This window comes from Mchenga conophoros, linkage group LG3 (genome assembly GCF_057382185.1).
Source record: "Mchenga conophoros isolate Kocher_MC1m ecotype Shallow Benthic linkage group LG3, M_conophoros_male_GT1.1, whole genome shotgun sequence".
NCBI lineage: Eukaryota > Metazoa > Chordata > Actinopteri > Cichliformes > Cichlidae > Mchenga > Mchenga conophoros.
This window is the reverse complement of record NC_140528.1, coordinates 14,918,724-14,933,523: the sequence shown is the minus strand read 5'-3', so window position 1 is coordinate 14,933,523 and position 14,800 is coordinate 14,918,724. Positions and strand designations below refer to the sequence as shown.

The 14,800-nt window shown below is 46.5% G+C and overlaps 1 protein-coding gene across 1 annotated transcript; it reads right to left on the bottom strand.

Annotated features, from left to right (window-relative positions):
* Window positions 1–1,016: 1,016 nt before the first annotated feature.
* aco1 (aconitase 1, soluble) lies at window positions 1,017–12,265 on the bottom strand. Its single transcript, XM_085253812.1, has 21 exons — window positions 12,031–12,265; window positions 10,867–10,981; window positions 10,609–10,777; window positions 10,058–10,195; window positions 9,902–9,971; window positions 9,648–9,831; window positions 8,118–8,257; window positions 7,865–8,036; window positions 7,671–7,771; window positions 7,363–7,479; window positions 6,940–7,099; window positions 6,732–6,867; window positions 5,921–6,005; window positions 5,614–5,770; window positions 5,167–5,291; window positions 4,969–5,073; window positions 4,214–4,356; window positions 3,925–4,072; window positions 2,825–2,947; window positions 2,567–2,752; window positions 1,017–2,493 (listed from the first exon to the last, which is right to left on the bottom strand). Exons 2-21 carry the CDS (start codon window positions 10,973–10,975, stop codon window positions 2,377–2,379), a joined length of 2,685 nt encoding a protein of 894 aa, XP_085109938.1. The 5' UTR covers window positions 10,976–10,981; window positions 12,031–12,265; the 3' UTR covers window positions 1,017–2,376.
* Window positions 12,266–14,800: the final 2,535 nt, after the last annotated feature.

Below are 14,800 nucleotides of genomic sequence, written 5' to 3'. Positions count from 1 at the left end.
CTGATCAGCTCGTCCCCACCCACACAGCCCCAGTCTCATGCATGCAAGTCTCAGCAGCTCCCTGAATGTTTCTGTGCTCTAAACAATCTCACAGACGCCTCTGGGTCAGCCTGGCTGGCTCACTGCTGAGGACTGCTGAGACCTGAAGCAGGCACTGGCCTCTGGTGTCAGTCTGCCAGGCGTACTGGTGGATCTCTAGATCCAGTAGGTGGTATTCCACAGAGGGGAAGCTCCACTTCTTTCTCCAGGTGAGCTCATAACCCACAGCAGCTGTCTGCTGGTGGCTGTGGAAGCAACACACGCACAGCATGGAGAGGAGGGAGCTGAGTTTGCTAGCTGCTCTTTGTGCCGTCCTCACCTGTGGTCCTGAACCAGTACAAGCTGAAATCTGTTTCCACGTGTCTGGGCTTTTTCTCTCTGCACACTGGGAGTAACTGGGAGTAAACCTGCTGCTGCACACTGAGAGGAGCGAGCTGCTTTGGTTGAGGTGCTTCAGGCCCTCTGGTCACCTGGCTTTTGCATCAGGTAGACCTCAGGGATGGGACCATGGCTTCAGAGGAGGTGCTGGAGAAAACTGCTGGCAGACAGGAAGCGTGTGCATCTTTGCCTCGTTTGTTGGTGTTCCAGAAATCAGTGCTGTGTGAGAGCAGAACTTTAAACAATGGAGAGCTGCTTTCATGCTGCCGCCTGTGCCTTTCTGAGAAGCAGGAAGCTTCGTCTGCCAGTAAACTTCCTGTTCTGCAGCTCTGTTCACCCTCTAGTGTCAGAAAGGAGCAGATCGTGAGGCACGTCAGAGGAACCCAGCGAACCACAAAGCTCTCACTTCCTGTCAGAAAGATATTTGAAGCCGTTTCAGACCTACTTTTACCTTCAGTCAGCTGGCAGCCTGTTTATGCAGCTGAAGGCCGTCCAGTGACTCTTTTAAGGCTCCGTCTAAGAACCAACAAAGAGTGCACACTAACGCAAGCTACACAAGTGAACATGATGAAAAGTATAAAGACGATAGGACAGCGGAGCCAGAAACCAGCTTTTATTTCTGAGACTTCATCGGACATGTGAGAGCTACAAAAACTGTGATTCTCAGAACCATGAAAAGCAGGACAACAGCAACATGTGTGAAGAAAGGATTCACGCAGACAAAGCCTGAAGGTTTTAATCCCAGCAGGAAACGTTCAGTTTCCAGTTAAGACACTGGCTGTGAGTCTGAGAGCAGCTTTTTTAAAACTGCCTGCTGAACGACTACATCACCTAACGAGGTTGTTTTCATTGTCACCATATTTATGCTGTCATCGGTGCATGTAGGGCTGCGCGATATGACCACAATCTCATATATATATATGACATTTATCGTCCTGGCAACGATATAAATCACAAACATGTGATATTTCCTGTGAATCTCGTGCAGCTCGACTGGCGTTTAGTTTTTCCAGCTGTGCGTCCTGCAGCTGGAGTCGAGTGTTTTAACCGATGCATGAAACGATATATTTTTAGACATAAGTTGTAACGGCCGCAGTTTTCTCTCAAAGTTTCAGGCTGAGGTTTATTTTTAGCACCTGACGACTCTTTTTTGTTTCTCCTCCGTAAATACTCTGCATCTTTCACGTGATTCAGTTTATTTTGAAAAGTCTCAACAGGATCTTAAGCTTTATTATGAAAGGTTTACGCGATGGTGTTACCGTCATTGTTGCTAACAACAACATGTAAAAACAGGCGCTTGTCCGTCTGTAGTGTGGTTATATTATATATAAGAGAAAGAGAGAACTTAAGAAATTAATACTACAGTGACATCAAAACCATGAACAAATATTGCAGTAAACAGTTTATTTTGCGACACCACGAAACAAACGATAGCGTGATAGGAATCGACAGACGTTTTTACATCGTCATATATATGGTTACATCGAACAGCCCTAGGTGCAGGTCTGGCTGCTGCTGACATGTGCGTGATACTAACTGTGGTCCACGAGGTCAACAACAAGAAGTCTTAAAATGAAGAAGCACTTGGTCTTATGGCACAGGGGGACGTCTTTGCTTTAAGGACCAACAGCAGAGAGCCACGTCTGTCTGTGACATGTACACAGCTGATGGTTCATAAAGCAGGATGGTTACAGGACGGTGGGCCAGGCAAACCTGACTGAACGGGTCACCTTCATGTGCACAATAAAAGCAGTAAAGCTGCTGAGGCTGAGCCCTGGACTGAGGCGGATGCTGTTTCCCATGTTTGAATCAAGCTTCATCTTATCTTTAGTACGGTTAATAAATACTCATCATCATCACCAGTCTGCTTTGCCATTCAAACACAGCTGCTGGCACCAGTAGTAAAACCAGAATCACACACACTACAGTTATGCTGTGTAGCCCACAGTGACACATCAGTTAGGACTCAGACATCTTGCGGATCATGTAGTTGAGGATGCCTCCATGCCGGAAATATGCCAGCTCCACATCCGTGTCAAATCTCAGGCGCACTTGGAATGTTTTCCCCGTGTCGAGCTGTGGGAGCAGGGAGAGAGCAGGTCAGCGTCACATCCCAACACGCCTGCAGCAGCGTACCGTCTGTCCGTACCTTGATGTCTACGACCATCCTGGGTGTGAGCAGCTCAGGGATGACCACGGTGTAGCGCTCTCTGCCGGTCAGACCCAGGCTGTCGGCCGTGTCTCCTGGTAGATACTCCAGAGGAATCACTCCCATCCCCACCAGGTTACTGCGGTGGATCCGCTCATAGCTCTCTGCCAGGACAGCCTTGATCCCCTGCAAACACAAAAAACACCTGAGACCTGCAAACAACTATGTGAGCATACAAACAAAGTAGTTTGAGTTTACCAGCAGAAAGGGGCCCTTTGCAGCCCAGTCCCTGGAGCTCCCAGAGCCGTACTCCTTCCCTGCGAGAACGAGCAAAGGGATTCTGGACTGCTGGTACCTGTCTGCAGCATCGAACACATCCAGCTGAAACAAGAACACAGATGCTCCAATCATAAGATACGCCCGGCAACAGCACTGCATCTGTTACCATGGTCAGCAATGCCACACATCTGACATGGTCTACACTGATGCTTTTACACAACAGTGATAATTAACCCTGTGAGGTCTGAACCCTGCCCTACTTTAGATTACTGCTGCATTTTATTTCACAACTTCATTTTCAAGAACAAACCTAAGAGCACCGTTAGAGCTACTGTAACAGTGTTTAATGAATCTACATGCAGCTTGTAGTTCCTGATGTCAACCAAGAACCAGAACGCACACTTCCTCATAGCTCACTTATTATCGAGATAAAGAGTCACGGCACAAAGCTCTGATTTTTCTCTTTCAGGCATAACCGTTGATATAAATATGGGAAACATATAGATGTGTCTAACATTTGCTATGTGCAGTTATTATCAGCTGGGTGTTGGTGGCGTTCCTGAAACAGCTGCAGGTTACTGTTAGGGTTAGGTAGGTACTGTTAGGTACATGCTGCCCTCTGGTGGACAAACTATGCAACCTCAAAACTCATAAACAAGAGTGTCCGCAGGCTCTCCTTCAGTTTATTAATATCACAACATTGACTCAAGATCATCAGAAAACCTTACATTTATGATCTGCTCTCCACACTCCTTTAGATGCACTGACGGTCATGTATATATAGCTATAATAATATTAGCTGGTTTGTAATTTAAATAAAGAAAATGTGCTCGAGGCATAAATTAAATGTAATTTAACATCACAGTTTAAACAGCTTGTGTCTGACTTCTGTTGAGAAGTTGAAGTTGCATAGTTTGTCCACCAGAGGGCAGCATGCAGCCCTGACTGTGCTGGCTCTGATATTTCAGCATGTGGGTTCAGTCTGAGCTGACACAGCCGTGCCCCTTCTTCTTATAAACAAGTGCTGCACAACGATGCAGCGTGAGGCTTCCTGTAGCTCAGTGGTAACGAGCTCCTACCGTTTCTCCTGTCGGCAGGTGGATGGTTTGTGGCGCCTGCTTGTTGAGAAACTTATTGAAGAGACGGATGTTGGCAAACGTCCCTCTGGCCATAACGGCGTCGTTACCTCGCCGAGAGCCGTACGAGTTGTAGTCTCGGGAGTTCAAACTGCCAAAAGAGCAGCAGCAGAAAATGTTGATGGCTTCACACCGACAAGTGTTTTTCATCAAGAGATGAAGTCATATGAAAACTGTCTGTGACGTGGGCTAAGTACCATTATTATTCAGTAACACGTGTGCGCTGACTCACCCCCTGCTGGTCAGGTAGCGTGCTGCGGGGCTGTTCCTGGCGATGTTCCCCGCAGGTGAAATGTGGTCGGTTGTGACCGAGTCTCCCAAGTTCAGAAGCACACAGGCATCTGTGATGGAGGCAGGAGGCTGCAGCTTCCTGGTCTGAGTTAATACAACACAGTCAAGACACGTCAGGTCAGACAACAGGGTTTCCTGTGTGCAGCGGGGACACGCTCGCCAAACCACACGGCTCAAAATGTCTCACTGTCTTAACTAAATGATGTGCAAGACTAGTCAACGAGCTGTCACTTTGTTTTAACTGAAGCCGGGACATTACTGTGTCATAAATGTTATGCACCCGTCTTCCACCAGATGGCGTCGTTAGTGAGAAACGGCACAAATCAATTGTTAATGGTGGAAATGAGCTTTCTCTGAAAGGTGGATGGGCTCCAGACAGGGGGCGGAGGTCATTCGGAAGGGCTTTAGAGTAGGCCCACCTCTCTGGCTAAGGTCACCTGGGTCAGGTGTTGGAACCGGGCGTGTCCTACTGCAGGGAGGCCCAACCAATAACACGACAGCCTCCTTGTGACAGACTGTGGAGCTGTGGTGGAGCACAGTTCACCACCACAGTCACCTCCAGGCACTGTAAGCTACACCCTACACTAGTGGGGCCAATTGCTTTATGGAGGCAAGTCCACTCTTCTTCTCAATGAAGGCAAAACATAACCTTTGAATAAGTCTGCAGACGAACGTTCGTGTACGGCATGTACTTACCAAACCATCAAAGAAGGGCGGAGACTTGATGTAGGTTGATTTGGGGTCCCAGGTGTAGAGTTTATCAGAGGGAGCAGCCAGCGAGTTCCAGCGTTCATTCACGTGCTGCAGCGAAACCACAAACACAGCACGAGGCTTTCTGTCAACGAGACATATCAGCAGTGCACGATCTCCCCAACAAACGTAAGATCACACTACCTCGATCTTCTCATAAACCTCTTTGAACATGGATGGGATGACGAACATTCTCTCCACAGCCTGGATTTCCTCTCGAGTGGGCCAGATGTCCCTGAGGAAAACGTCTTTGCCTTCAGAGCTCATCCCTACAGGGGATAGAGAAAGAAAGAGGACAGCAGTCAAACGTCTTTTCAGCTGATTGTGATAATAACCTAAACCATATACAGACGCTTCAGCTTAAAGCTCATCAACACACTTAGAGCTGCTGGAAGTGAGCTGCAGGTTTAAACCCAGAGCGCAGGTTGTCTCGTCTCTTTCTTTCAAATATCACTCCTATTTATTTAGACCTGGACCTGTTTCCACCAGCCATCTATAACTAAAAGGCTTCAGCTTAGTATCTCAAATGTTTTGGGTTAGTAAGTGAAAGCTTGGAGATCCAACTCAAACCTGTTTCAATCAGTGACTTACCAATGGGCTCATTGTCAAAGTCTATTCTCACTGTGCCAGCCAGTGCATAGGCGATGACGAGCGGTGGGGAAGCCAGGTAGTTGGCTCTGGTGTTGGGATGCACTCGTCCTTCAAAGTTTCTGTTGCCTGAAAGGACGCCTGCAGCGATCAGATCCCCCTGAGGCACAAAAACACCTCAGTCACATGACACACAGAAGGCTCATGGTGACTGAACACGGAGCTGCTTCAAGTCAACAAAGAGTGTGTTAGGAATGAATAAACGTCACAGAAGGAAGGAGGAGGAGCCTCCGATGTAAGCCGTTAGTACCTGGGTTATGGCCTCCACCACCGGCTCTGGGAGCGGCCCACTGTTGCCTATACACGTCATGCAACCATAGCCAACAACCTCAAAGCTGGCAGAAGACACAAAGGGATTATTAGACATCTGCACGTCACACACTCTGTCACTCTGTCACTTCCTCAGATGTAAACACAGGAGTACCAGTTCTAGGGGCGCCACAAACGTGCAACACACAGGGGCGCCACAAACGTGCAGCACACAGGGGCGCCACAAACGTGCAGCACACAGGGGCGCCACACGGGGGCGCCACAAACGTGCAACACACAGGGGCGCCACAAACGTGCAACACACAGGGGCGCCACACACAGGGGCGCCACAAACGTGCAACACACAGGGGCGCCACACGGGGGCGCCACAAACGTGCAACACACAGGGGCGCCACAAACGTGCAGCACACAGGGGCGCCACAAACGTGCAACACACAGGGGCGCCACACGGGGGCGCCACAAACGTGCAACACACAGGGGCGCCACAAACGTGCAGCACACAGGGGCGCTTCAGAATCAAACAGCAGTTATGACGAGACATTAACGCAGTGATGCTGAGCGCTCAGAAATAACTCTAACCCTAACTCTGTGTTGTTAAAACACCTCAAGTCTTCTGAACGTAAACAACATTAAAAACAATCATTGAAACGTTCACTGATCACTGTGCTGATGTCCTGCTTTTAAACACTGGTTACACTGGATCCTACCAGGTCTCTAGCAGGTGAGAGGTGTGAGTGAAATAACAGTCAGTCAACACAAACGTGGGATCGTTTCAACAACAAGCAGCTTACCCGAGCTGAGACAGGTAGTCCATGACACCGCTCTCTCTCAGGTAGTAGGTCACCACTCCGCTGCCAGGGGACAGGCTGGTTTTTATGTACGGCTTCACACTCAAACCACACTCGACTGCTTTCTTTGCCAGGAGTCCTGAGATACGAGAGACTCTCATTCAGTCACTGTGTCAGAAAACTGTGTGACAGTGAAGCGCAGCACACCCACCTGCTCCCAGCATGACGGATGGGTTGCTAGTGTTGGTGCAGCTCGTGATGGCAGCGATAACCACCGAGCCGTGACTCAGCGCGTACTCCTTTCCGTTGAACTGGAAGGGGGCTGTAGCGTTGTGGCGCTGTGGAGCCACCTGGAAGCCCTTGAAGCCTTGCTGAGGCGAGAATTATAGAAAAGAACGATTTCAGAGCATCTTATGTGACAGACGTGTCGGTTAGCAACAAGCCTGTACCAGCACACGAGTGACTCCTGGTAAGACTGAAGTGAACGGCCTGCACTAATGAGCCCCCCTACAGCAGCTAGACACCTGTGCACCTGTGCTAGAGGCAGGTATCACCTCATGCTACAAGCAGTGATACTGACCAGAGCTAATGCTGAGTGTCAGCAGCCTCCACCTGTAAATGTGTAGGAACGCACCTTTGCTTCCAGACAAACTTCAAAATCTTTCTTCATGTCAGACACAGGGATTCTGTCCTGAGGTCTTTTGGGACCACTGCAGCAGGGAACCACCGTGCTCAGATCCAGCTCTACAACCTGAGGAAGTCAGACACATCCAGCTTTATTCTTATTACATTTGCATCATGTCACAATTTTCATTAAAATCTATAAAAGACAAAACAGACAATGACCTGTGATCCCTGAAAATAGACTTCCTCATGAACACATGGAGTGTTTTGTGGGTTCAGCAAACATGTGCACAAACATAAAGGAAGTCAGAGGCTGACCTGAGTGAACTCTGGATCCTGGGAAACATCATTGTAGTCTCTGAAGATGGCCACCGCCTTCAGGTACTTGGTAATGTATGCTAACTTCTCTGGTTCCCGTCCTGATTTTAGACAAACGAGTCGCATAAACAAAAAGAATCGCCTGCAATGAATGAATGCAACCTTTGTGCTGACGTCAAACGCCACCAGCTCACCGGTTTGTTCCAGATACTGAAGGCTGACATCGTCCACGGGGAAGAAGGCTGCCGTGGCGCCGTACTCTGGACACATGTTGGCGATGGTGGCTCTGTCAGCGATCGACAGCTGAGCCACACCTGGGCCGAAGAACTCCACGAATTTTCCTACCACGCCCACCTGACGGAGGTGCTGCGGGCGCATGCAGAAAGCACAGCTGTGACGTCAGAGCGCTGACTGCTGTTGGAACAGCTGCATCAAACGCCCTCCTACCTTGGTAACAGTCAGGACGATGTCGGTGGACGTGATGAACTTATCTGCAGCGCCGTGCACCTTGTAGCCCACCACCTCGGGGAGCACCATGCTGATTGGCTGACCCAACATAACAGCTTCTGCTTCAATCCCACCCACACCTGAAGGGGCAAGTCAAATTTTATTTAGGACACCAAGCTCACACCTGATTTTTCACTTTCACACCATTACAAGCAGCTAATGCAAATGTTTCTGAGTGATCTTACTGCAAATCAAACAATCTGCACTTATGTGTGGATGCATAACTAAAAACAACACTATTACTACTAATTATGTTAACAAAGTGTTGAACTGTCAGAGGTTAAACAACATAATGCACATTCACAATGATACAAAAAGGCAACAACATGGGCTAACAGTGCAGACGCTGCTGCTGCTCCTACAGGTGTGACCTCCAGCCCCCCGTCTGCATGAAGCAGTGCTGGACACACTGTGGCACAAACCCTCGTCAGCATCAGCTGAACAGACAGAGTGATGAGAGACGGACCATCACAACACTTCTAGATGCAGGTCTGTGCTGCAGAGAGATGCAGACAGAGTGGAGGTGTCAGCGAGTCCAGTTTCCTTCAGCATCAAATGCAACCTGTGACAGGCAGAGGTCTGCAGAGCCAAAGACACGACTGAGTCAAGTTTCTGAGAGTTAACAGCTGTGTGACGGCGGCTCACAGGACAACAGCTTCAAGCAGCTTCATAGTGGTCGTAGTAAGAAAGTCTCAGTTTCTACTGTTTGACAGGACGAGCTGCAGAAAGAAAGCCAGACGTCAGAATAGGACAAAGTTCCACAGTGTGTGGCATCAACATGGAGGAGGAAGTGTGATGGTCTGGGGCTGTTTGCTGGATCCAGGGTTGCTGACTGAACCAAAACAGCTACCACAGCGTTCTGCAGCACCATGCAGCACCCTGCGCTCCGTCAGGGCTTCATCCTACAGCAGGATAACGACCCACACATCAGTCCAAGCTGCGCCAGAACGAGTGTCCAGCACAGCCTCCAGACTGAAAGCCCATCGAGCTGGTTTGAACTGAAAGCAAAGCAGCTACAAAGGTCCACATTTATGGAACTTCTGCTCCAGATGTGGGAGAAGATTTGATTTCTGTTGTAGACAGAAGCCACGACTGCGTTCAGCTGCTACATCTGCCAAAGGAGGCGACTGACGAGTCAAAGGTTAGAATATGTTTGGGTCTAAAACTGACTCCAATTACTTTGTGCTGTGCTTTGATTTCAGAGTGCAACGAGACATTAATCATTTTCAATGGAAAAATGTGTGTATTCTAAAACCTCTGACTAGTAGTGTGTATTTCATGAGGTGAGGATCCTGCACAGAGCAAAAGAAATCAAACAATAAACACGGCAAAAACAAACTATGAGAGAATCTAGTTAATGATGGAACAGAGAAGCTGCATTCATACTGGGACCAGCAGCAGCCTACAGCAGCATAACTGCTGTAAAAGAGAGTGAGACAAACAGCTGCTCCTAAATATTCAACGTCTTACCCCAGCCCAGGACGCCCAGACCATCGATCATGGTGGTGTGAGAGTCGGTGCCCACCAGACTGTCCGGATACAAGAGCCCATCCTGGTTAAACACCACGCGGGCCAAGTACTCCAGGTTGACCTGGTGAACGATTCCTGAACCAGGAGGAATAATTCGCATGTTTCTGAAGGCTTTGGAGCCCCACTGCAAAGACCAGAGATCATATTTACGGACCGAACCATCAGACTTACATGGACACACGACAGTTTCATACCTTTAGAAACTGAAATCTTTCTTTGTTGCGGTCAAACTCCAGATCCTGATTTTTCTGAAGGCTGTCAGACCTGCGTGAAGAACAACAAGTGAAATGAAGCAGTGAATGAAACACCTATGAGCTGACACACGGTGGGAGAAAGGTGAGAGATCTTACTTCCTGTTGAAGTCCACTTGGATGGAATGATCAATGACGAGGTCAGCGGGACAAACTGGATTAATCTTTTCTGGGTCGCCACCGAGTTTCATCACTGCATCACGCATGGCAGCGAAGTCGACCACAGCAGGAACACCGCTGCGTGACACAGCACAGGCTGATCAGGGACCGCTCAGAATGTGATGTCACCTTTTTAAACATCACTAATAAGACCCCAAAAGCATGTGTTTGGAGTCTATGTTACCGTAGAAACCTGTTGCTTACACAGGGAATAACTTTGTTGTTGTTAAAGTCCAGACTGCTTTTAGCAGATGCTGCTGCAAACTGCACTTAAATCCTGAGCTGGTTATTTCACTCAAAGGTTCTTTTTGCACCTGAGATGATGTAAACAGGGATTTCACAACACCTGCAAACACCTCGTGACACAACGTTCTTCTTACAGACCAGCGTTACTCTGATGACATCACTGACACACCAGGTGCATTAAACGTATTAAATGTGTGAAAGTTAAAACAAGACACTGACACTCAAATTGTGAGGAAAAGACATACGTGAAGTCCTGGAGGATGACCCGCGCCGGCCTGAACGGCACCTCCACAGTCTGGAACTGCGTCTGCTTCCAGTTCAGGATGCTTTCCACATCCGAACGCTTCACTAGAAACTCATCACAGTTCCTGACGGCAGATTCCAGGAGGACCCGGATGGAGAACGGCAGACGGTCTAAGGAGCGCACGTGCAAGTCAATACTTCTCGGTTGTGTGCACCGACGAGATGCTTCATGTTAGCATTCAGTGTAGATGTGCTCCTACCATATCTGGGATCTCCAAGCTTGGATAGATTGAAAAACTGCTGCTCTGGGTGTTTGGGGTCCAGAGGCTCAACTATGTGCTCAAAAGGATTTTTCACAGTTGCCGACATCTTTTCCTAAAAGAAGATCAAAAGCCTGACTTACATGATGCAGACTAAAGAAGCACCTTTCAAATACGTCAACAACATACAAACCAAATGAAGACTGACAGGAAGGCAGAGCTCGGGCCTGTTACTCGTTCCCTAACGGCAGGTGGATCTGCTTGGATTCAGGGTTAGTGGTGGAGGGTCGTTGACCTCGTTCTATGAACATTGCGTAACTCAATTCCTTTAACAAAAATGTGACGCTGACTGTGTGTCAGTCACTTGCAGCTCAAACACACATTAAGTGAAATTCAGGTTCTGGGGCCTGTTAGAAAGAGGCGTTATCTGTGTGAAAGGTGAAAACAGCGCATGCCTGCACACCTTACATGACCACAGACTTGGCTGGTTAGCTGAAGTTCAGGCTAAACCTCTGCTGTCAAGTGCAAAGTCAAACTGCCACGACAGTGACAAAGACATCAATATCCGGACAGCTTTACTTCTAATGGTTTAGTCCTGTGTAACAACTACTGTCACTCCTGCCGATATAAAACGTGACGCTGACCTTTAGGTCACATTTGTAGCCTCGGTTATGCCATTTTTACCAGAATGGTCCCAGTTTCAATCAGAAAGTTTTACACTTGAAGCCTGATTAAAGTACAGCTTTGTCTCCACATCCGTCACGTTGGTATATTATCAGTAAAAACGTGCGAAGAAAACCTGACCTGCTAACGATCACGGTTAACTGCACCCATTTACGAATTCTACCAAAACTTGCTAAATTTGATGCTACGTGTTCATTTAGCATAGCTCATGGGTCAAAGTTCAGCATTTATGAAGACAGGTATCAGGCTTTTATTCAAAGATGAACATTTAAATTGAACACTAAACCGAAGGAAAGAAGCATAACATTAGCTAATAATTCAGACATGATATCTTATTAGTGTGAGTTGGTATAAAGCATAATGTGACAGTTGGATAAATTAGCTTTCGTAGCGACACAACGAGAATTTCAGTTCAGACGTTCTTCTGGAAAATCGTTAATAAGCCAAGAAACTGAATGTGGTCGGATGGTTATTGCTTACTTTAGATGCAGTGTTGAAGTATCACCAGATCACAGCAGTTAGGTCACAACCAGCTAGTCGCCACAAAACCTGCTGCTTGTTCCGCCCAGGTTCCGCCTCCACTGGGGACACTTCCGGCTAGGTTTTTATTCAGAATAAAAGCTGAACCCACGCCGGGCTTTGCAGCTTCATATCCACGTATATCTGACAACTATGGAAAGGAACTGGAACGGGAAATGGATTATTTATTTATTCATTTATTTATTTATTCATTTATTTTCGGTGGCATAATACAAAACAATTATTTGGCATTTATATATTTTATCTTATATTTTAAGAGGGAGGGAAATGCTGAGTATGACAGAAAGACCCCTAGAACCACAGTCAAGCATGGACTGTTATGCTTTGGAGCTACTGAGGGTACAGGATGACTTCACCACATTGAGGGCCAGACGGGTCTTGCACCATAAAATCTTGGATGTGAACCTTCCTTCAGCCAGAACACTAAAGATGGGTCGTGGGCTTCCAGCATACCACTGAGTGAAAACACACTCAGTAACAAAGCCGAGACTAAAGAAGGAGAACATTAAGGGCATGGAGTGGGCTAGCCAGTCTCTAAACTTCAGTCCCATAGAAAACCAGTGGAAGCTTAAAAAACAAACAAACTAGGTGATTAAGAGAATATCACGAAGTCTCGCCATTTAGCAGTGTTGGGGAGTAACGGAATACATGTACCGCCGTTACGTATTTAAAATACAAAATATGAGTAACTGTATTCCGTTACAGTTACCGTTTAAAAAGGTGGTATTCAGAATACAGTTACTTTGTTGAAATAAATGGATTACACGGCGGTACTTTCCTGTTTCATGTTGTCGCGGGTCAGGACTGTTTGGGTTTTGTTTGACAGCTACGTTCTGTTGTTCCAGGCGGCAGCGTTACGGTTGCCATGGTTACAGGGCGACGCTCTCTCTCTCTCTCTGCGACTGTGTGTTTCCTGGGTGAGAGAGCGCCTTTTCGTTGTTGTTGTTGTTGTTGTTGTGCTAAGCTAACAGGCAGAATGCTACAAGCATAGCTCTAAAGAATGTAGCATCATGGGCAGTGTAGTCCGTGCTGCAGGGAGAATGGACTGCCATACACGTTAATGTGTCTGTGAGCGCGAGGAGGGAGAAAAAGGCGAGTGGAAAGGTACGAGCTGTCGTCGAGGAAAAACGGGAGCTGGAAGCATGTAAATATAATAATAACCACTTCAGCCAAGAAGAGTGCCTGACGAGCCCAGTTGTAAGTAAGCTATTAAGACTCGACTGTACACCGTGTTCGTGTTTTCCTCCGAAAACAATAAGTTCAGTTGGAGCAGCCTTTCAACGCCTCTCTCTGTCTCTCGCAAGAAAAGTTGACCCAGACAACAAAGTAAAGCTATTTTTCGGCTACGAGCCGACAGGGACCCCGCCGTATTAGTCAGAGGTCCCTTTACTACGGTTCGGAGTCGCGGACCTTCAGTAATAGTAATAAATCACACAGCAATAGTATATTCACGTTGTTGTAAAAAGCATGATAATATATTAAGTAATCCAAAGTATTCAGAATACGTTACAGAATACATTTTGGGGCATGTATTCTGTAATTTGTAATGGAATACATTTTAAAAGTAACCTTCCCAACACTGCCATTTAGTTAGTATTAGGCAAGAAGTTAACCAATGCTATTAAAAACTATCATGAGCAAACCAACATGAAGCAAAAATGGGGAACAGCAAACCTAACGCAATAATGGATTTGTTATATTGTACACATTCATAAAGAGAATAATGACCAGCATGTTTCACTGCAGCCAGGGAACACAAGATAAGATAGATAAGAACACCTTTATTAATCCCACAGGTGGCAAATTTGTTTCGTTACAGCAAAAGTACAAAGTTATGTAGCAGAAATTAGAAAACACTGGAATGCAATAAAATAAAATAAAATACTGTATACAATAGAATAAAATAGACAGGCCGTCCTACCTGAGAGTAGAACTCACAGTGGTGAGTCTGAGATTTACAGTCAGTGATGAACCTCAGAGAAGGATACACAGTATCAACCGGAGCAGAAGCATTCATATGTAGAATATCTCCATAAACCAGCACAGGTAAAATGTGCCCCCGAACAAAAAACGAATACAATGTAGCGCTGTGCAGACTGTATACTAAAAGATTAGCTGCTTTTATCAAAATGACCAGTAGATGGTGCTGCAGCAGCAGCTATGTTCTTACATGTGTCGTTTGCTTCGTGGCTCGTGTTAAACTAGCACATCTTTATAGTTTGTAGTTGCAGAACTACTTACTTATGCAACACTTTCCTTTCCAAACACATATGCAGGTGGTTACATGTGGTTAAAATGATTCAAATGCAGTAAGTATGCACGTTTTTCATATAAATATATTCTGTAACTTAATTATTGTCTGTAGCCCACATGATTACACACTTTAGTTACATGAAACATGTGTGTTTTGATGTTATGTACTGTATAGCCTGTATAATAAATAAATATGTAGCCCAATAAGTATAAACTCCAGAAAGCTACACAACTTGGGGCGCTTCATTTACAAACACAAGTCTAACTTAAGTTTCACTGTTTTTTGTTAGAAAACAATCACATTGTTACAGCTTAAATTACACAAAATGTCAGAAATCTGCACTGTCATGAACAAACATGTAAACCTCATTTTTCATGATTTGTTGGATTCACCCTCTGAGGTCTGAAATACAACCGGACATTTTTGACTCCTTTTGAGTTTAGGCTGTGGTCAAAC